At 50.6% G+C, this 22,069-nt stretch overlaps 1 protein-coding gene across 1 annotated transcript in view; it reads right to left on the reverse strand.

The window, feature by feature from the left end:
* Positions 1 to 16,920: 16,920 nt before the first annotated feature.
* The window catches only part of TMIE (transmembrane inner ear), a 71,638-nt gene continuing 66,489 nt past the window's right edge, over positions 16,921 to 22,069 (reverse strand). The window contains exon 4 of the mRNA XM_050942816.1: positions 16,921 to 17,304. Coding sequence (XP_050798773.1) covers positions 16,985 to 17,304 — 320 coding nt within the window. The 3' untranslated portion in view covers positions 16,921 to 16,984. The remainder of the gene's footprint in view (positions 17,305 to 22,069) is intronic.

Raw genomic sequence — 22,069 nt, forward strand, 5'->3', positions numbered from 1 at the left:
ATTTACACCATTGACAGAAGCTTACAGTGGAAAGGCTCTAATATGACCTGGCAATATAAGCGAGATTAACGTAGGCAGCAGTGCACAAGCATTCCAGGAAGTCTAAACTCTTCCCACTAATCCAAATATTGATTTTAACAATGCTCTGTGTTTGTCAGTGTCCAGTTGGGGCACCTTGTCCGCCGGCCTCATGGCGCTATTCTACAAACCACACGCGGCCAGCGTGGTGAGCTGTTGCTTGAGGGTGAGCATGGGACCGGTGCTGCTGCTGGTCCCCCACTGAGCTGTGCCAGACGTGAAGTCTGTTATCTGATCACTGGTCCACGTGATGGCATCCAGAGAACCCCTCACCTTTGCGGTCAGCCAGGGAATGCTGTGGTGCGATTCTCATAGCAGCACACTGATCTGGCACAACTTTTTGTTGTTGTTGTTGTTGTTTTGCAAGGAATGGCTGGGAACCTGCCACCTGGGTGCAGCCACCGCCAGGAGGTGTCTGGAGTCCTCAGCCTCCATCAGGGGGAAAAGGCACATATCCCTGGCCAGTATTCTCACACATACAGGGGTCAGTGACACAGCCCGAGGGGGGCTCTGGTTATTTTTGTGCTCCCTCTCCAAACACTCTGCTATGGCCTGTGTGAGGCCAGTGGGCTTATTGGACAAAATCATGCAACCTCTGCTCCCTAGTAGACCCAGTGCCCGTTTGCTTTTCTTCGGAGCTCACTCTTCACTGCAGGTGTGCCATGATGAAGTCCCAAGCCTCCTGAGGGCATGGCCCAGATGGATCCTGCATCTGTACGCTTGGCAAACCCTGGAGCTGAGCATTCAAAGCATGTGGCAGGAGTGGCTGGGGGATTACAGCAGGCCACAGTTGCTGCTGAGAGCAATGCAATGCGGAGCACTGCCTTCCCCTGCAAGCATTCCTACCGAAACCAGAGGGAAGCCATGACCTTTCCCCCAACTCGGCAGCCGGGACAACACACATCCGTTGCAGAACTGAAGGAGCGGGGCAAAGTTCCAGCAAGACAAGGCTGCAGGCTGTGGTTTGCTAACCCCACTCAGGGGGTCACGCAAGAGGGGGCAGAGCGAAGATGCAGGAATACTTTGCACCAAGTACAGCTGGGACGTACTTCCATGGCTCATCAATGCCAGGAATGTAGGATTCCAAACTAGATATGGGAAGGTACAGGGAGGTACCCAGGCACAAACTGGCAGGTTAAACTTAAACTTTAAGTGACAAACAGGAGGCTTTTAGCATGTAAAAAAACTAAAGTGTAACTAGAAGCGTGTTTGAGGGTTAACCTTTGAAGCAGACCTTTTTCGCAAAGTGAACATGCTGCAAGATCAGAATGGTTTCTTGGAAGGAGGGGCTGGATGCTGCTTTGAATTTATTACAATTTTGTGGGGGAAAAAATACAGCACCACAGTCAGAATAATTCATTGCACCAAGCCGCCAAAAGCATCAAAGCTGTCTCTACAGAGCTGCTAAAAGCGTTAAGTAATTTATTCCGGTGTGGTGGGAAATCAATGCGCATTTAGTACTACAAGTGGGATTTGTCTGGTTAGCTACAGTAACCCCAGCGAGGTAGGTGAAATGGTTTGTAAATCAGTTTTAAAGGGGGTAAGAATCACTCCGCATGTACTGTTATGCCTTTAGGCCGTACATTTGGCTAAGCATGGTTAGCTGGTCTCTTGGACATTCTTAATCACGAGCCACAAGTGTAGTCAAACAACTGGCTACGCTTTTGAGTCACTATATGGGGCCCTCCTTCCCAAACCAGAAAATAACCAAGCGAGAACGGAAACCAAGCCCCACTACTCCAGCCCACCAGCTGTCAGCAAGCCCTACGGGTCACCCCACTAGCACCACTTCAGCCTGATTCAACACCCATTAAAGTCAATGGGAGCCTTGGGTCTGTCCCTCTAGCATTCCTTTGAATGCTAAAGCTGACAATCCCTCTTGTGAAAATTGTCCTGCCAGCAGCCCCCAGGTTCCCGCTCATGGATCTGCATTGATCCCAGCTGGCGGCATTGCACTGGGAGAAAGAAACCGTCTCTCAGGCAGGCCCCAGGCCTCTAGAGCCTCCACATCAGGTGCAGCTAAGCCGGCACTGGGCATTGTTTCACTTCACCTGTAAGGCAAACTGTTCAGCAGAAACCAGGGCTAAACCTTGCTCGGAGCAGATAGAACTGAGAAAGAACAAGAAACCCTCTAGTGGGCAATTATGGAATAACATGCTGATGGGAGAAGGTTCTTCCAGATTGCCATCAATTAAGGGAGGCTAGTGCTCTGAAGCATTGGAGTTTATATTCCTTCCAGGGTTGTTGTTTTTCAACCCTGTCTAATGTAGCTATAGATTTTTCCACTAGCCACACAGGTGTCTGATCCTTTTTGGATTAAAGCCCACTAAACTCTTGACCTCAATTTATTGGGACAATTAATGCTTTAATTTTCATTGAATTAAACGGATCTGTGATTTTTTTTAAATTAATGATCAATTTTACAAAGCTTTGTTTGTGCATTTTTTTGCAATCTCACATTGATGCTCAGGGGCAGATCCTAAGCTTTTGTAAATGAGCAGTGCCATAGAGTATAACTAAACGCCTGTGATGCCAGGAAGACAGCTAGATGGGCCGCTCCTTTGATTTCATGTCCCTTTCCAATCTTTTAAGAAGAGAGTTTTTAAAGTTAATGAAAAGTTTCATTAAGAGCAATGTTCATTCTGATTTGAGAACTGTGCGGCTACATATACATCAACCTGCCCACATGCTCTCGCTCCCACTAACAAGACACAAACTGATTGATAGAATGAAGCATTCTGGGATTTATCCCCGGGTGGTCCAGGTTTGGTTCTTCTCAAAGGAGAGACATCACTTTGAAATTAACATCACAGCTTGTTTGTGTTGCACCAGACAGGAAACAAAATTAATATGCCCTAACAAGTTGTGTTCTAAACGTGTGTTCCTGCTAAGCTTGGCCTAATAATGAATATTTATTTCAAAATCACAGGCATATGCAAAAGCCTCAGTAGTCCCAGATTTTGTTTTGGTTTTTTTGAAGGGAAGAAAATATATTCTGAGGGATGCTTTGTGACACACATACTTAGCACTTAGCTCAGGACCAGATCTTCAGTAGGTGTACATTGAACAAAGCTTCATCAGTGGTATTTTGCTGGGTTTCACCAGGTTCCCCTGAATCTTTAGCTACCTAGGAGCACAGCTGAAGACTAGAATGAGCAGCCACATTCTGCAGCCCTTATGCCCATGGGGTGAAATTCACAACACCTCTGCACATCACCTAAGCCCTCAAAAGGCACCATAGGCTAGATACTAATTGGTGTAAATTGGTGTAGAGCCAATGGAGCTACACCTATTCACACTAGCTGAGGATCTGGCTCCTTGTGAGTAAGGTCTGCAGAATCAGACCTTTTTAATTGTATTTTTCCCGCTCCTTGAAAATGAAGTTGGTTAAATGAAAGTCTTTGGGGTAGACTATAGCTACTGCTACTTCATATTCACAATCAGGGCATCCCTGGGAAGTACCATCGATCACCGCTGACTGCCTACAGGAGCTAGGAATTTGGGTAAACTTGGCGGAATTCGATGTTAATTTTCTTATAATTTCAACAGATAATGTTTATTTTTAAGCCTTTTTTTCTGGATGTATCTATTTAATTGTTTGCAGTAGTGCAAAAGCATGGCATTTAAGCTGCTTTTAAAATTATTTTCATAGATCAACATTTTCACCTTTGGGGGAAATTAAAAGGGGGGGGTCGGGTAAACAATTATTGAACGACAGTAGATGTTGAGATTCAAAAAGTTAAAGCGTTATCATCGTTAAAACACAAATTGTCTACATCACGTGTCAAAATATACAAAGCAAAGATCCTTGAATCAAATGCCAGTAAGTTCTTAAGCAGTGTATTTCTGACTTTGCCCGTCTGTAAAATTCTTTTATTATCGAGGGAAATATTTTTTCCATGTTCATACAGTGAAATCGATGTTTACCGACATTTACTGATTAAAAATGTCATCCTTCCAAATATAGGTTGCTTCCTAAACCGAGCTGCTGTCCCTGCCGATGGAACATAAGATTACCACTGAGTGCTTTATGTTATTTCCTCTGGGTGTGATCCTGTTCTCAGGGGCACTGGAATAGTAGTATGTCTGTAATATGAAAGTGGAGATCTACATTCAGTTCCAAGCTTTGCTCTCAGACTTCCTGTGTGATGTAAACAAGCCACTTAATCTCTCTGTGCCTCAGTTGGTCAGCTGTAAAACAGACATAATAGGCCAGAACCCCAGCTGGTGTGGGTCAGCGTAACCCAGACCTGCTTGGTGTGGCATTTATCCCCCTCTAGTAGTATCTAGACCATCTAGAGATTAATGAGTGTGCTACAGCCTTGACTAAGAGCCATGTGGCTTTTAGCTCCTGCATTTGTTCCAGAGACCCCAGATTCAATCCTGCCTGCTGACAACTGGTGTCTCTCAGCATAGCTCAAATGACTCACAGCGATTTACAGTACAATGAGGATCTTGCCCATCAGTACCTACTGCCTCACAAGGTGTAAGGCCCCACGGGTCTAGAATCCAGGCCTACAGAGCTAGTGAACAGCTCCCATCTACCACTCTGCAGCACCTATAGTCTCTCTCCTCTCCATTTCTCATGAGCTCCCGTGGACACAGACCCTGGGAAGTTCCACCTCAAGAGTTGGACAAGCAGCAGCCCCGTGGCTTCTGATTGGCTCCCTGTCCTATATAAATCCAACAGGTGTTCCAGGAAGCGTCTAGTCAATAGTGTAGCCTGGCAGCTGCGCCACAATGCCGTCCAGGACCACCTAGTGAAGGCCATTGCCCCATAACTGGGAGAGCTCTCCATCACTCATGCCATCCCCGACACCGACAGCCCGCTGCGCCTGGACATCGTTGTCACGGATGAGGATCAGAAAAAGATCATCCTTGTTGACGTGACGATCCCGTTTGAGAATAGGACCTTGGCCTTCCGAGAAGCCCGATCCCGCAAACTTGAAAAGTATGCCCCCTTGGCTGACACCCTGTGGACAAAGGGCTACGAGGTTTACACCGACGCTCTGATCGTTGGGGCCCTGAGTGCCTGGGACCCCTGTAATGAACACGTACTGAGGACCTGTGGGGTGGGCCGTCGCTAGGCACGGCTCATGAGACGCCTAATGGTCTTAGACACTATTCAATGGTCTAGACACATTTACACAGAGCACATCACTGGCCGCCACCAATACCAAGAGTGAGCCGGCGTGACTTTGTGCACCCACAAGGGGGAAGAGACCTGTAAACCTCCCCTGCAGGACTTTATCCCCTGAGCCCTGAACCCACCGAACCGAACTGAACTCCACCATGTGAGGGTCATCTTATCCCCATTCCCCAGCCCACTTATTTATAGCCATGACTGTCTGTAACTTTTGGTATGTGATGTGCCCTCACTGCTTGCTGACTGTATTTCGATCTCACTCACCGTATACCCGCCCACTGGGGACATTGCCGACTGTATATGTTATGTGCTGTCCAATACCAAAATACTAGCATCCCCCTATACTCTGTATGTTACCCCCGATGACCAAAAAAAGACGGTTACTCACCTTTGTAACTGTTGTTCTTCGAGATGTGTTGCTCACATCCATTCCAGTTAGGTGTGCGCGCCGCGCGTGCACGTTCGTCGGAAACTTTTTACCCTAGCAACTCCAGTGGGCCGGCAGGTCGCCCCCTGGAGTGGCGCCGCCATGGCGCCCAATATATATCCCTGCCGGCCCACCCGCTCCTCGGTTCCTTCTTGCCGGCTACTCCGACAGTGGGGAAGGAGGGCGGGTGTGGAATGGATGTGAGCAACACATCTCGAAGAACAACAGTTACAAAGGTGAGTAACCGTCTTTTCTTCTTCGAGTGATTGCTCACATCCATTCCAGTTAGGTGAATCCCAAGCCATACCTAGGCGGTGGGGTCGGAGCGAGAAGTCGCGGCATGGAGCACTGCAGATCCGAAGGCCGCATCCTCTCTTGACTGCTGGACCAGGGCGTAGTGGGAAGCAAAGGTGTGGACCGATGACCAGGTCGCTGCCCGACAGATTTCCTGGATGGGCACACGGGCGAGGAAAGCCAGCGACGACGCCTGCGCCCTGGTAGAATGCGCAGTCACACGGCCCGTAGGGACATGGGCCAAGTCATAGCAGGTCCTGATGCAGGACGTTACCCAAGAGGACAACCTCTGGGAGGAGATAGGAAGCCCTTTCATGCGGTCCGCTACTGCCACGAAAAGCTGGGGGGATTTGCGGAAGGGCTTGGTCCTCTCCACGTAGAACGCGAGAGCCCTACGGACATCAAGCGAGTGGAGCTGCTGCTCCCTGCCTGAGGAGTGAGGTTTCGGGAAAAAAACCGGGAGGAATATCTCTTGGTTGACGTGGAAGGCTGAGACCACCTTGGGGAGAAAAGCAGGGTGTGGTCTCAGCTGCACCTTGTCCTTGTGGAAGACCGTATATGGGGGGTCTACCACAAGAGCCCGGAGTTCCGACACCCGTCTAGCTGAGGTGATAGCTACTAGAAAGGCCGTCTTCCAAGAGAGGTAAAGCAGGGAGCAAGTAGCTAACGGCTCAAAGGGGGGCCCCATGAGCCGGGACAACACCAGGTTAAGGTCCCAGGTTGGAGCAGGGGGACGGACGTTAGGGTATAAACGTTCCAGCCCCTTAAGGAATCTAGACACCGTCGGGTGAGAAAAAACAGAGCGACCATCCGCACCCGGGTGAAAGGTGGAGACAGCTGCTAGGTGGACTCGCAACGACGATATGGCCAGACCTTGCCCTTTGAGGGACCAAATGTAGTCTAAGATGTCGGCTACCGAAACTTCAATAGGGCGGAGATTTCTCTCCACGCACCAACAGGAGAAGCGCTTCCATTTGGCCAAATATGTCGCTCTTGTGGACGGCTTCCTGCTGCCCAAGAGCACCTCCCTCACCGGCGTGGAACAGCGCAGCTCAGAGCCAGTCAGCCACGCAGGAGCCACGCCGCTAGGTGCAGCGACTGCAGGTCCGGGTGACAGAGGGTCCCGTGCTCCTGGGTAATCAGGTCCGGATGAAGGGGCAGGGGAACTGGGTCGGCTATGGTCAGGTCCAGCAGCATGGAGTACCAGTGCTGTCTGGGCCATGCCGGGGCTACCATGATCACGTGAGCCCTGTCCCTGCGCACCTTCAGAAGGACCCTGTGGACCAAGGGGAATGGGGGAAACGCATAGTACAGGTGGGTCGACCACTGGATGAGGAAGGCATCCGCTATCGACCCGGGCTCCCTGCCCTGAAAGGAGCAGAACGCTTGGCACTTCCTGTTTCCCTTGGACGCGAAGAGGTCCACACGGGGATAACCCCACCTCCGGAAGATGGAGAGGGCGACGTCTGGGCGAAGGGACCACTCGTGTGACAGGAAGGATCTGCTCAATCGATCCGCCAGCGTGTTCCGTACTCCGGGGAGGAAGGAAGCCATGAGGTGAATGGAGTGGGCTACACAAAAGTCCCAGAGTCGTATCGCCTCGTGGCACAGGGAGGAGGATCTGGTGCCGCCCTGCTTGTTGATATAATACATGGTCGTCGTGTTGTCGGTGAACACCGCGACACAGCGACCCTGAAGCTGATGACAGAACGTTTGACAAGCAAGACGGACCGCTCTCAACTCCCGCATGTTGATGTGTAGCCCCACCTCCTCCTGGGACCACAGGCCCTGCGTCCTCAGGGTCCCTAGGTGGGCCCCCCAGCCGAGATCTGAGGCATCCGTTGTTAGGGACACCGAGGGCTGAGATGGGTGGAAGGGGAGACCCGCACATAACACTGCCTGGTCTAGCCACCAGCCGAGAGAATCTAAGACCCTCTGGGGGATTGTGATTAACATATCTAGCGGCTGTCTTGTCGGCCTGTAATGACTGATGAGCCACAACTGGAGAGGCCTCATGCGGAGCCGAGCGTAATCGGTCACAAAAGTACAAGCCGCCATGTGGCCTAACAGGGTTAGACATGTCCTCACTGACGTTAAGGGGGCTGTCCGCAGCCGTTGCACGATCGCCGACAAGGCCTGGAACCGCTGCAATGGCAGCAAGGCCCTGCCCACAGTGGCGTCCAGGACGGCCCCGATGAATTCCACCCTTTGTGTGGGAACCAGGGTGGACTTGTCTGTGTTTACCAAGAGGCCCAGAGTGGCGAACATGTCGGTGATCACGCGGACATGGCTGCAGACTTGTTGTTCCGACGTGCCCCGAATCAACCAATCGTCCAGATACGGAAACACGTGGATACGACTGCGCCGAAGCTGCGCCACAACAACTGCCATGCATTTCGTAAACACCCTCGGGGCCGTGGACAAGCCAAATGGGAGGACTGCAAATTGATAATGAAGAGACCCCACAACGAAGCGAAGGAAACGTCTGTGACGTGGCCAGATGGCAATGTGAAAATACGCGTCCTGCATGTCGAGGGCGGCGTACCAGTCTCCCGGATCCAGGGATGGGATAATGATCCCCAAGGATACCATGCGGAACTTCAACTTCACCAGGTACTTGTTGAGCTCTCGCAGGTCGAGGATAGGCCTGAGGCCCCCCTTGGCCTTGGGGATCAGGAAGTAGCGGGAATAAAACCCCTTGCCTTTCTCGTTCTCCGGCACCGCCTCTATAGCTCCTTTGCCGAGGAGCGTCTGCACCTCCTGCCGAAGGAATTGCTCGTGAGAGGGGTCCCTGAAGAGGGACGAGGAAGGGGGGCGGGGAGGAGGAAATGAAACAAACTGCAGGCGGTATCCCGACTGCACCGTGCGTAAGACCCAGCGGTCTGATGTTATTAGGGACCACGCTGGGAGGAAAAACGAAAGGCGGTTGGAAAACGGGGGGGAAGGATCCATTGGGGAAACTGTTACTGCGCCCTCGGGCGCACCTTCAAAATGAAGGCTTAGGTCCAGGCGGGGGCTTAGAGGAGCCTTGGTTCTGCCCCCCTTGGTTCCCCGAGTGCCTGCGCCTTCCGTTCCTGCCGCGGCGCCTGTTAAGGTCCTGCCGCTGGCGGAACTGGGAATACGGCCTGCGCTGTTGTTGTTGTTGCTGCGGCCGGAAGGGTCTGCGTTGTGTCACTGGTGTGTGCATCCCGAGTGACCGCATGATAACTCGGTTGTCTTTCAGACTCTTGAGTCTGGGGTCTGTCTTGTCCGAGAATAAGCCTTGGCCTTCGAAAGGAAGGTCCTGTATAGTGTGCTGGAGCTCCGGCGGAAGGCCAGAAACCTGCAGCCAGGAGAGGCGACGCATTGTTACCCCTGACGCGAGGGTACGGGCAGCCGAGTCCGCAGCGTCCAAAGAGGCTTGCAAGGACGTGCGTGCGACCTTCTTGCCTTCCTCCAAGATGGCCGTAAACTCTTGGCGAGCATCTTGTGGCAGCAGCTCCTTGAATTTATCTGCTGCCACCCAGGAGTTGAAGGCGTATCTGCTCAGCAGGGCCTGCTGGTTGGAGACCCTGAGCTGCAGCGCCCCAGCCGAGTACACCTTACGGCCGAGGAGGTCCATCCGCCTGGCCTCCCTGGATTTGGGGGCTGGAGCCTCCTGGCCGTGACGCTCTTTATCGTTTACCGATTGGACCACCAGGGAACACGGAGTCGGGTGCACGTGGAGGTACTCGTAGCCCTTAGAAGGAGCCATGTACTTCCTCTCGACGCCCTTCGCAGTGGGAGGAATGGAGGCCGGAGACTGCCAGATGGTGTTGGCGTTGGCCTGGATGGTTCGTACGAACGGCAGGGCGACTCTGGTGGGAGCGTCTGCCGAGAGGATGGTCACAATTGGATCCTCTATCTCCGAGACCTCCTCGGCTTGCAGACTCAGATTTTGAGCTACTCGCCTGAGGAGGTCCTGGTGCGCCCTGAGGTCCAGCGGGGGGGGGCTGTTGGAGGAGGTCCCAGCCACCGCTTCATCCGGGGAGGAGGATGAGGAGACCCCCGGCAAGAGAGTGTCTAATGGCAGGTCTCCTTCGGCCCTCGCCTCTGTCTCAGGAGCCAAAGCGGAGTCTTGATGCTTGGACCTTTCCTCCCCATCCGGGGAGGGAGGGGGGCGAGACAACGAGGCTTCAGGTGCCCTGCGCTCCGCAGTCGCCGGCCTAGCAGGGAGCTGTTGGGGGCCCTGGGCCTGATGATATGCCCAGGGTGTCCAGAATCCCCATTGTTGCGGGCCTTGGTCCTGCTGTGGCGGATCGCTGAACAGCGCCGCCTGCCGGTCGGTGCCCAGCGCATACCCACTGTCCGTTAGCGAAGATACGGACGGCTGTCTAGAGGGCCATGGCGGGGCGGACCCTGGATGGTAAGGGTCTGCGCGGGCCGGCACGGACGATCTTCTCGGTGCCGGGGACCGGTGCCGGGAGTCATATCGGTGCCGGGACCGGGACCGGGTTCTGTCACGGTGCCGGGATCTGGACCGGTACCGGGCGCCGCTTCAGTGCCGGGATCGGGACCTGCCACCAGCTCGGTGCCGGGAGGTCGACCGGGACCGGGACCTACCACCAGCTCGGTGCCGGGAGGTCGACCGGTGCGGCGAATGATGTCTGGATCGGCTCCTGGAATCGCGGTGCCGGTATCGGCGGCTGGAGACCGACCGCGATCGTCTTGATGTCGACCGGCGCCACGAGTGCGACCGGTACCGCTGAGGGGAGCGGTGCCGGGACTGCGAGCGGTGGCGGGATCTGGAGCGACCGTGGCATCGGGACCTGGATCGAGAACGTGAGTCCCGAGACGGTGCCGACATCATAGGCTTGCCTCTGGACACGACCCGCACCGGAGGTACCGGGGGTGGCAGCTGAGTGGGCTCAGTCATGGCTATGAGGTCCCGTGCCGAGGCGAAGGTCTCTGGTGTGGATGGCACCACTATCTCAACCCCAGATGTCATGGGGGAGCTTGGCGGCACCGGACTCGACGGACCCGCCGGGCCCGGAGTCGACGGTGCCGGCGGCGCCGCGGCCGATGTTGAGGCCGGGCGCTCCAGTCGGGTCTGCCTGGCCGGAGTAATAGACTTCGACGGCCTAGGCTCTGTCCCCGGTGCCGGAGAAGGTCGGTGCCGGGGAGTCTTCTCGGTGCCGGTGCGATCCGGTGCCGGCGCCGAGATCACGGCCTGCGAAGCCGCCGGGTCAAGTGCCGCCTCCATAAGGAGAGTCCGGAGCCTTTGATCCCTCTCCTTCTTTGTCCTTGGCTTAAAAGCCTTGCAGATGCGGCACTTGTCGGATCTGTGCGATTCCCCCAGGCACTTCAGGCACGCGTCGTGGGGATCGCTGGTAGGCATGGGCTTCTTGCAGGCCGCACACTGCTTGAAGCCCGGCGAACCAGGCATGAGCCTGGTGCCGGGTGCCGGGAAGGGCTAAGCCCCCGGCGAAGAACTATTTACAAACTACTTAACTACTACTATCTACACTTAACAATCTAATTAACAACTACAATAGTGCTAGAGATAACGATAGAGAACAAGGAGAGCTAGGGACGTGGAGGACAGCTATGCCGCGCTCCACAGTTCCAACGACCGACACGGCGGTAAGAAGGAACTGAGGAGCGGGTGGGCCGGCAGGGATATATATTGGGCGCCATGGCGGCGCCACTCCAGGGGGCGACCTGCCGGCCCACTGGAGTTGCTAGGGTAAAAAGTTTCCGACGAACGTGCACGCGCGGCGCGCACACCTAACTGGAATGGATGTGAGCAATCACTCGAAGAAGAACTGACATTTCAAACTCTCTGTATCATCTATTTTTAAACATTTTCTAATAAACTTTTAAATCTTCTGTAACTGTCATGACTGACCCTGTTCTGTGCTCCTGAACTCCTGGCTTGACCTCGGCTTGTTTTGGACTTTGCCTCTTGACTAAGATCCTGAAACCTCACTTGGACTCTCACTCTTGGGATTGACCCTGGCCTGGAACTGCCTATGAACTCCTTGGCTACTCCTAGCCTCAGGTTTTCCCCTGCTTTGACCCTTGGCTCTGACTGCCCTTGTTGTGATCCTGACACAGGGTGGTGGTGAGACTTTATACACTGATGTTTGTGAGGCACTCAGTTGTGGTCGTGAGGGGGGGGGGGGATCTAGGTAACCAGCGAGAGACGTGGGATGTTTTATACAAGCCAGCAGGAAGCCCAGTGCTGAAGCTCTAATTGCAGAATGAAAGCCAAATCTTTTTTCCAGCCGATATCTTGCACAAGATGCAGATTGACGAGAAGGCTGAATGGGAATGGTACCTACTTGTGAGTTCCTGGGACATCTCGCTAAAGATGCTACTTTCAGCCCCTACACAAGCTTAATCAGAGGGCAGTCAAGCAGTGACAACTGGGAAATACGCTGGGTGCATATTTTGAAGCGGTGGTTGGATTTCCAGCATGATTTCTCTCTGACACAGTGTGTGTGTGTGTGTGTACTAGAGAGGGTGTTAGCTTTAGGTTCTTTTTATCTCATGTTAACTATGTGCCAACTGACTCCAATTAGCTCATGTGTTTGTAAATGCCAGTCCAGATGCTCCGCAAACACCTGTTTCGGGACACAAACGTTTGCGGAGCGTCTAGCCTGGTGTTTACAAATGTGTCTGCTAACAGGCAGAAATTGGTAATCAGCCAACAAGTTAAAACTGGCACAAAAAGACTAGCCTAGCCACAGAGAGCGCGAGCGAGTAAGTGTACGCTTTGTCCACACATAGCCCGCTGCCCTGAAAGGCTGACCGACCACAACCACCTTTGACTTCAGTGGGAATTAGTGGCACTTGTCACCTGGAGGCTCACAGGACTGGGCCCGCTTGTCTTACGACTGTGAGCGCCGGCCTCAGGGCAGACTGTCAGAATACAGCAGCGACCCCAAACTGGAGGTGTGTTTTATCATTCGATTTCAAGAAGCCTGTGACAAAAGTGAACACCTGCATCACTACACCTGTCTTACTGTGAAGTCACAGCCAGTCCCCTTAGACTCCCCAGTCTTGTCACCCAGACAATCTGGGCTTTGGGATAAAAGACCACCTATACCAAAAATCGCATCACATTTAGGTTGCTTCCAGTCCCAAGAGACCAGACCCTTGCCCCCAGATCAAGTGGTACTACAGATCTTATTTAACCCATGGACCTAATAGGGAGGTATCCCTTTAAGAGACCCATGGGGAGGAGGCAGGAGTGAGTTGTGTCTGGGTCACTGTTGCTAGACGGATTTAGCACTCCACATCTTTTCAAATTGGGGGTGGTAGTTTTGGGGCTGCTCCAACAGGTTCCCTGTTGCTGGGGTCAGACTCCATGGGGGCAAGCAGTCAGGCCATGTGCCCTGTGTGAGTTGGGAGAAGCTGATCCCAGGAGCAGGAAGCAGGCTGGCGTCCCTAACGTGGAAGCATTTTTGCAGCAGGGTTTTCTTTAAATCTAGACATGTAACCAGAGGTGAAAGTAAGCTGGTACAGTACAGTACAGCATACTGGCAAGAGCCAGTATGCCATGCCCGACCGGACCAAATTCCCCAGGCTGGGGATTTAAAGGGCCTGGGGCTCCCTGCAGTGGTCAGAGCCCCAGGCCCTTTAATTTTCCTCCTGACCCTGGCTGCCAGAGCCCCGGGGTAGTGACTGCAGGGCTCTGGCCGCTGCAAGAAGCCCGGGCCCTTTAAAGGGACACCCTAGTCCGGCTACTGGAGCAGCGGCAGGGCTCTGTTCGTGATTTAAAGGGCCCAGAGCTCTGCTGTGGTAGCGGTGGCTGCAGCCCCAGATCCTTTAAATCACCCAGGAGCTCCGGAGCTCGCAGCCGCCTCTGCAGCTGATACCTGTGGGGGTGATTTAAAGGCCCCCCTCTTCCAGTTGAGGCCAAGCTTCTTCCGGTTGAGGCCAAGCCCCTGCTCAGGACTAGGGTGACCAGACAGCAAGTGTGAAAAATCAGGATAGGGGGTGGGGGGGTAATAGGAATCTATCTAAGCAAAGGACCCAAAAATCGGGACTGTTCCTATAAAATCGGGACATCTGGTCACCCTACTCAGGACTCCGGCGTACCGGTAAGTCCTTTAAGTTACATTAACCCCTGCACGTAACTGAGTGGTTGGTTAATCAGTTCGCTGACTGGCTAGCAGTGATTTCCACAGAGGAAGAGTCTGCATGGATTCCAACTGAAGATTCCTGCAAGTAAGTGGAGGGAAGATGTTTTAGATTTGGTGATCAAAGTCTCTGAGACTTAGGTGAACAAAACCTAAGCTTTGAGGAACTTTCAATTTGTTCTCACTGAATTTCTGTGGGGACTGAACTGTTCAGATTTTAATTTGTTTTCTTTTTTTACGTTTATGTATAACTGTGACAGTAATGTCTGTGGGTTATAAAATAGCCACGTCATGCTGTAAAAATTAGCTTATTATTTGTTTCTTTATCATAAGATTTTATAAAGTTCCTTAATTAAATTCATTCTTTAGTTCCTTCTGGGACTTGAATGTGGGAAGGTTGACTCTGTGCAATCCTTCCTGAAAATCCTTAAGACACTAATCTCTGGGTCTCCAGCTACTTTCTATGGGAGTTGGGTTTTTTTTAAGGCACTGGAGATGGGAAATGAAGTGAACTCTAGCCAAAGACAATGCTGGCAGCCAATTCTATAGTAAACTAACTAACTAAAGATTTGTTAGCTAAGAAAAGGAAGTGAGAGTTACTGAGAGGTTAAAGCAGGTAAAATATATTCACGGGTGAGTCACAGTTTGTAATTCCAAATGGTGGCAGTGATGTAATAAACTTCCAGTTTCCCAAAAGCCTTTTCAGGGTACGCAGATTGTCTTTGGGGCTTTGCTTTGCATCTGATTTGCTTTCCCTGTAAGAGTCCAAACAGCCCAGAGACGCACGTGCCTTCCTGGAATCCATATTTATACCTTCTTCTGAGGATGTCACTCCGATGACAGAGAGTGAGGAATGCATTTGGAGTCTTTGACCTCCAGTCATCACCCACAATGACCGCTTGCTTTGAAATGAGCACTTTTCTGTCAGAGTTCCTCATTTGCATTCCACAAGGCTTCTTTCTTGTTCAGTGGGTTATTTGGTTACAGGGGCAGACACAATGTAAATGTTTGCTAATACATTAGCACAGGATCCAGACAAGTGAAAACATTGCAAATAAGATCCCACCACTTTTCAGGAAGTTTAAACACCAAATACACTCTTATACATTGAACAATCACTTTGACCTATACCAATACACAAGCGAATTGGCCTGGGGCTCTGGAATGGCTGGCTGGTCTGCCAGCATCACACCCAGGATGAGTACGACTTGAAGAACTGAAGACAGCATCATCTGCATCCAAAGGATGTGTGGTTCTTTATTCTATATTTGGCATACAGCTTCATTTATATGACACTTTTTGTAAAAAACAGAGGATAAGGCTTTTGGAAAGTGTGTTTAGTTGATGTCAGGAAAGTGCTTCTGTCAGCATCTCTGAGACAGAGCAAATCACCAAACAGTTAAGAAGAGATTCACGGGGAAGAAAAGCCTTCTCCCAAGATCTCTTTAATATAATCATAGATTAGAGAGCTCCATCCTATGGGTTGTGCCTTCCAGCAATTATTTGATGCCTGAGTTTAGCCCTCTACCCTGGGCAGCGTGTGAATCACCCACTCGAGGAGGCTAGCCTGAAGCCCAGCCCCTTCTGTCTAAGGCCCCTCCTCCCAGAGGCGGCTCCAGGCCCCAGCAAGCCAACTGCTTGCTTGGGGCGGCATGCCGCGGGGGGCGCTCTGCTAGTTGCTGGGAGGGCGGCAGGTAGCCAGCCTTCGGCAGCTTGCCTGCGGAAGGTCCGCTGGTCCTGCGGCTCCAGTGGACCTCCCGCAGGCGTGCTTGCGGAGGGTCCGCTGGTCCTGCGGCTTCGGTGGAGCCGCGGGACCAGCGGACCCTCCATAGGCACGCCTGCAGGAGGTCCACTGGAGCTGCGGGACCAGCGACCGGCAGAGCGCCCCCCGCAGCATGCCACCGTGCTTGGGGCGGCGAAATGTTTAGAGCCGCCCCTGCCTCCTCCCCCCTGTACCAGAGCCCAAAGCTGCCCAAACGCCCCCAGTCCTGGAGCATTGGGTGGCACAGCCCCCAGCTGCGCATGGCACTGGCACTGACCCCAGCTGCCCTGAGTCCCGGGCACAGCCTGGGCCATGGGGGAAGAGCCGGAAGCAGGAGGACACTTGGGGTGGATCGTGGGCGGGGCCACGCCTGGCTGTTTTGGGAGGCTCAGCCTCCCCGGCCTGTGATACCCGCTGCCCAAGCCCTCTCTGGAATGCCACATACCCCAGAAGACTGGTGTGAGGCCTAGCTAATGCTTGTCGAGTATCTTGATCTTACCTGGAATGGGCCAAGTGCTCTCCAGGGCACATCTATGCTGCAGTCAGAGATGTACTGCAGCACATGTAGCCATACCTGAACCCGCTCTGATCTGTCCAGTTCGGGCACCAAAAGCAGTGAAGCTGCAGCAGTGTGGGCAGCAGTCTGGGCTTGCCGTTTGAGTATATACCCAGGCTCCCAGGCAGGGTTGTACAGCCGCACGCTGCTGCAGTTTTGCTGCGACTGGTTCTCGAGCCAGCTAAATCGAAGCTAACTCGGGTGTGTCTATACATGCTGCAGTCACACCTCTGATTGCAATATAGACACACGCCGGATATCCTGGCTCTGGGCAGCTCTGTGCTGCAATGAGTCCATCTCTGCTCCTATTTCTCACTCCACCCTGCACGCTGGAACACAATCAGCACCGTACAGGGCATTCTGTTCACAGGTAACTTTCTAACGAATGAGACAGGTTCTCCTTTGGCGGAAACATCACCTCTGTGGAAATGGCGATTTTGCTTTTAAAGAAATCGATCAAGTAGCTCCAGATAACCTCAGATTCAGGAGGTTCTTCACCTCTTCCCTGTTCCCACCACGCCAGTTCCAAGGCATTGGCACTGCTCTCCCCACGGCAGGCCTGCAGCATTGCATGTGCTTGGGGAAGGGGATGTCAGCAGCACCACTGTTGGTCTGGTCACTTCTTTTGCTGAGGTTTTCTTGCTGAGGACTTGGCGTTGCCCCCAGCTTTGCTGCCAGCTTTGGTGCTGCCTCCTGCCTTTGCTCTGTCCGTCTCCTTCTCACCTTTCCTTCTACCTCCTTGCTTCTTTTCACCTGCACCCTTGCCTCCTTCCTTCTTTCTGCTCTCATCTTTCCCTTCTTTCTTGGACCCTTCTCTCTGCTCCCTTTTGCCCTCTTTCTTCTTGGATCCCTTGGAAACTTCTTTCTTGCCTTGGGCCCTGTCCACTTTCCCTGAGACGGTGGGCACCTCCTCTTTCTTCTCTTCTGCCACGTGAGCTGTAGGGATTGAAGGGGGAAAGAAAACAAAGTAAGTTACTTTGGGGTAGCTTTCACCATAAGAGATACAATTCCTGCAGCCCACATGCAAATCAGGGAGATCAGAAATCACCTTAATCTAACAATCCAACACCCTCCATATTTCTTATTGGCTCCCCGTTTGCTGCATTTCAACATCAGTTTGTTAATCTACAGGTATATTAGGAAGAATGGGATAAAGCTAATCTTAATCCTGGCTTCACTGAAATCAGTGGCAAAAAAATCCCCTTGTTTTGAACGGGACTGGGACTGAAGACAATCAAGGAGCATTCCCTAACCGCAAGGCCTAATGTGGAAAGTGTCCCAGGAGAAGCAGCAGAACCCCCATTGTTTGGTTTGTTTGAAAACCAGACTGGGTTTTTTCTTGAGGGGTGGCGTGTCCCTTGCAGAAGAGAAGAGACTGGCCTTGGCTGTTGTGAATATAGGAAGAATCTTTACTATGCTGAGCAGGTAGACAGACAGCCTCAATGGTGCATTGCAGAGTGACGAACAAGACTTGCCCTGCATGGTGTTACTGGCCCGGGGCAAACAACCCTGGAATGGATTGCATGAGCTGGTCCAGCTACAGCTGACTGTGGATTTTTTTTAATCCAGACCATTTTTCAGTGAAAATTGCTGTTTAGAAAAACATTTCAATTGGGACGACATTTCATTCCAAACCCCCAAAATGAAGGATTCCAAGGACGCTGACATTTTTGGAACAGAATGTTTTGATTTTTTCTTTGTTTGTTTCAAAACAGGTTCTGAAAATCAAACTCGCTATTTTTATATAAAATATTTACATAAAAGCTAAAAATCAGAACAAAATGTTTCCATTTTATGAAAAGAAAATGTTTTGAGTGACATGCAATGAAAATTTCAGAAAGTTGTTTCGCAGGAAATGTCACTTGTTTTTGTTCCCTTTTGGAATAGAATTATTATGTAGTAGTATAAATAGTTAAATCACAGAATCTCCCTTGTCGTGATAATCTGGTTCCTGCCCAGCTGCGTTGCTGACTACCCTGTATCACTTCTGCCATTTAAACTAATCATAACAATGAAACATTCATATCTCTTCCCTGTCTCCTTAGTAGTTCTAACTAGGAATCCAGACAGAGAGGTGAGTTAACTATAGCTACTTAATTTGTGCCAAGGCTTGTCCAGGCCGAGCCCCAGCACCTCTAGGCTTGGCAGTTCATACCCCGACGCCTCGAGGTCTGCTGCATCCGTTATGAATGTAAACAAACCAGCACCTCTTTCATTACAAATGAAGCACTGCATAAAAAGTTACCTTGGGTCAAATCCTCAGCTGGTTTAAATCAGCATAGCTCCACTGATTTCATTGGGGTTAACGCAATTGACACCAACTGAAGGTTTGGCCCTGTTTTGTTCAGTGTCTTAACAGTAAGATAAAGCAGAAGGTCTCGGGGAACCCAGGGTGGTCTTTGGTTAACACTTTATGGGTACTGCTTCTCTGGAGTCCTCCTTGCCGACTATAGTCCAGGGAAAGAGCAGGAACTGCAAATCTCTGCCTTATGTCTCTTATTTATTTAGGCTCAGACTCGGAGACCCTTACTCATCTCAAGTGGCACCTCATGCCACAAACAGTGTGGTTTATTGGAAAGGGCACTGGATTGGGAGTTAGGAGACCTGGCTAGTACTTGTGACTCTGGTACTGACCTACTGTGTGGCCTTGGGCAAATCACTTCATTTCTCTGAGCCTGTTTATATGGTAAGAGCTCCAAGGCAGGAACTGTTACTATGTGTTTGTACAGCACCTAGCACAATGAGGTCCTCACCTTGGCTGAAGAATCTCAGTGTTACTATAATAAAGTAGGCTACTGTTCATCAGGAGTAAGAGTGTCACAATTTGGCCCTTAAGTATGAGATGTGTCACCCTTCACTAATTCTGCCAAAGGGTTTAATAATGAACAATTTTCTTTAAAAGAAAATGGGATTGTTTTTCTCCCCTGGGTTTTTGAGCACAAAGTTTGACATTTTGAATTTCTATTTCAAATTATGAAATAACATTCAATTTAAGATCAAATTTCACATGTCTGTGGGGGGGAGGGGGGAGAATACAACACTTTGCCAAACTACATCATTGTGCAAGTCTGAAGACAGTCTGATGTCATCCCTTGTTTTTGTCCAGAAGAGATGTCACCCCATGGTGTCCAATAAAGAAGTCCTCAGAGAACCAGCCATCAGTTGGAACATTCCATGATAGCAGTAACGGTGGGATGGAAAGGTTCAAACAACAACAAGTAATAATGGTTAATAATATTTAATAATCATAATGAGATTGGCACTTAGTACTTAAGTAGCAATTTCCAACTTCACAGCACTTAATGACCATCCATTCATTAAAATAACTACTTCTTTCTATTGTCTGTTCACAAGAATAAATGCACCACCAAACTACATGGCAGAAGGTCATCTGGTGCAATCTGACATGGGTCTTTGACTTCAGTGAGGCTATACTAATATATACCCCTTGAGGATTTGTTCCTACATATACTGGGGCTAAATTTTGCTCTGTTAAGTCAGCGTGAAACCAGATTAACTCCACAAAACTTAAGTGGTGCATAAACCTCGATCAGGACCTTTGCACACAAAGGTAAATTTCACCCATTTAGGGCCAGCTCCCCAGCTGGTATAAATCAGTATTGTTCCATGGCAGTGAGTAGAGCAAATCTCCCGTCTTACCATTTGGTAGATTAAAAGGGCCCAATCTTGAAGTCAATGGAGCTACATCAATTTACACAGCCAAGGATGTGGTTCAGAAAGTGCACCTGATCAGACCACTTATTCTGGTAACTTGAGTGAAATGCAAAGGAGAAGAAGAGAATACGCACAGCCTAAAAAGTGGAAAAACAAACAGGAGGGCCTGATTCCTCCCTGCCCTGCAGCTTGTGACATCAATTGTATGTACAAAACAGGAACTTGTATTTTTGTTTCCACTCCACCTAGCACAATGGGGTCCTGATCTATGTTCAGGTGCTACAGCAAAGCAAATGAATAAGCAATGATACTGAACGAATGAAGAAATCATATCTACATGGGCAGGTTAGGTGTAAAACACTGCGAAGGTGGCATTGTAGGATTTTACACTCTCTTCACCTAGCTTTAAATGCTGACACCAGCTGCAAAGTAGCAGATAACTGTGTCCTGGACATTTCCTATCTTCCCATTGTAATGATCTCAGGTGTAATTAATAATGCAGCCAAAGCCATGTTTCAGTATGATTTCCTACTTCCGTGACTAGCCCAGTTCTGCTCTCACTCAGACCCATCCAACCCCACTGGACCAAATGCATCCCTTGATTTCACTGGGCTTGCTCTGAGGTTGGATTCGGCCCATTGACTTCCATGAGGTAACGAGGAATGGGGTGTGACCCAGCGTCTGTTGAATTTGTGCTGACCCATTAAGGCCACAGCCCAGCAAAGCACTCGAGCACATGAGCAACCCCATGAAGCCAGGTTCACAGGCATAGAGCTATAGCAGCTGAGGATCTGACCCATTGACCGAAATGGGGAGACTCATGGAATTTAGCCTATAATCATTCCATTGGCTTCGGTGGGCCTTGGAGCAGACCTTCTGTGCTTAAAGTTGGACATGTTCGTAGTGGTTTTTCTGGATCTGGGCCTGAATTCCTTCTGTTTCCTTATCTGCCTTGCCACGCCCCTCCATATCCTGGATTGTGATACTAGGAGACCTAGATCCTCAGACATATTTAGGCACCTAACTCTCATTGAAGTCAATGGAAGTTAGGCAATTTAAAGACCTTTGAAGATCTAGGCTTGAGGCAATAAGTCTCCTCTAAAGCCTACTGACCACTGGTTGGGCTTCCAGAGCAATGTTAAAAAGAAAACCCTTCGGAAGAAGATAGAGTGAAGGTGAAACATAGGAAAGGAAAGGAGAACGGTGAGTTCCAAAGTCCACATCTCCTCTGCGAAGCCATGGAAAGGAGACGCCAAAGAGACAGACAGACAGACATTCCCCCTAATTTCCTTGTAGGGCCATTTCATCTTCTTCCTTCACCACAGGCAGAGAGTTGAGAGGTCTGGACTGGACATGACCAGAGAGAGTTGGGAGGCTTTCAGTAGAGCCTAGAGTATAGAATTACGAGAGGTGAATGACAGGAGAGGAAACCATAACAAGATCACAGTGACAGAGAGGCACTTGGCAGTACGGACTGGCAGGCCACTTAAGGAGCAGCGGAAATGTTAATAGAGCTGAGTGAAAAACTGATTTTTCAGTTCGGTGGCTGAACCCCGCCCCAAAGAATAATCATTTTGGGTCAAACAAAATGCTTTGATCAACCCCAAATGAACTTTTTTCCAGTTTCTTTTCGTTTTCAGTCTCTTGGGTATTTTATCCCTCCTTTTTGGGAAAAAAAAGCAAAATTTCTAGACTAAGTGCCATTTCAAAACGAAAAGCTGAAATGAAAGTGGCAGAAATGAACCGTTTTGACTTTTTCAACATTTTTCTTCCACCTTTTTTTTGGCTGACTGTTTGCCAAATTCAACCCAAATTCTCAAATTGTTTCTGTGACCTGAAAAAAATGCATTTTTTTCAGTGACGTTAATATTCATCAAGACAATTTTTGCCCAACTCTAGTTAACAACTTATTTGCTACCCCTTGGGCATCACCTCAGAATCTGGCCTTCAGCATGGAAAAGTAGTGGGGCCAGATCCTCAGTTAGTTTAAATTGTTGGTTTCTGTAGAACTGTGATCATTGACACC

This window comes from Gopherus flavomarginatus, chromosome 2 (assembly GCF_025201925.1).
Source record: "Gopherus flavomarginatus isolate rGopFla2 chromosome 2, rGopFla2.mat.asm, whole genome shotgun sequence".
NCBI classification, from domain to species: Eukaryota; Metazoa; Chordata; order Testudines; family Testudinidae; genus Gopherus; species Gopherus flavomarginatus.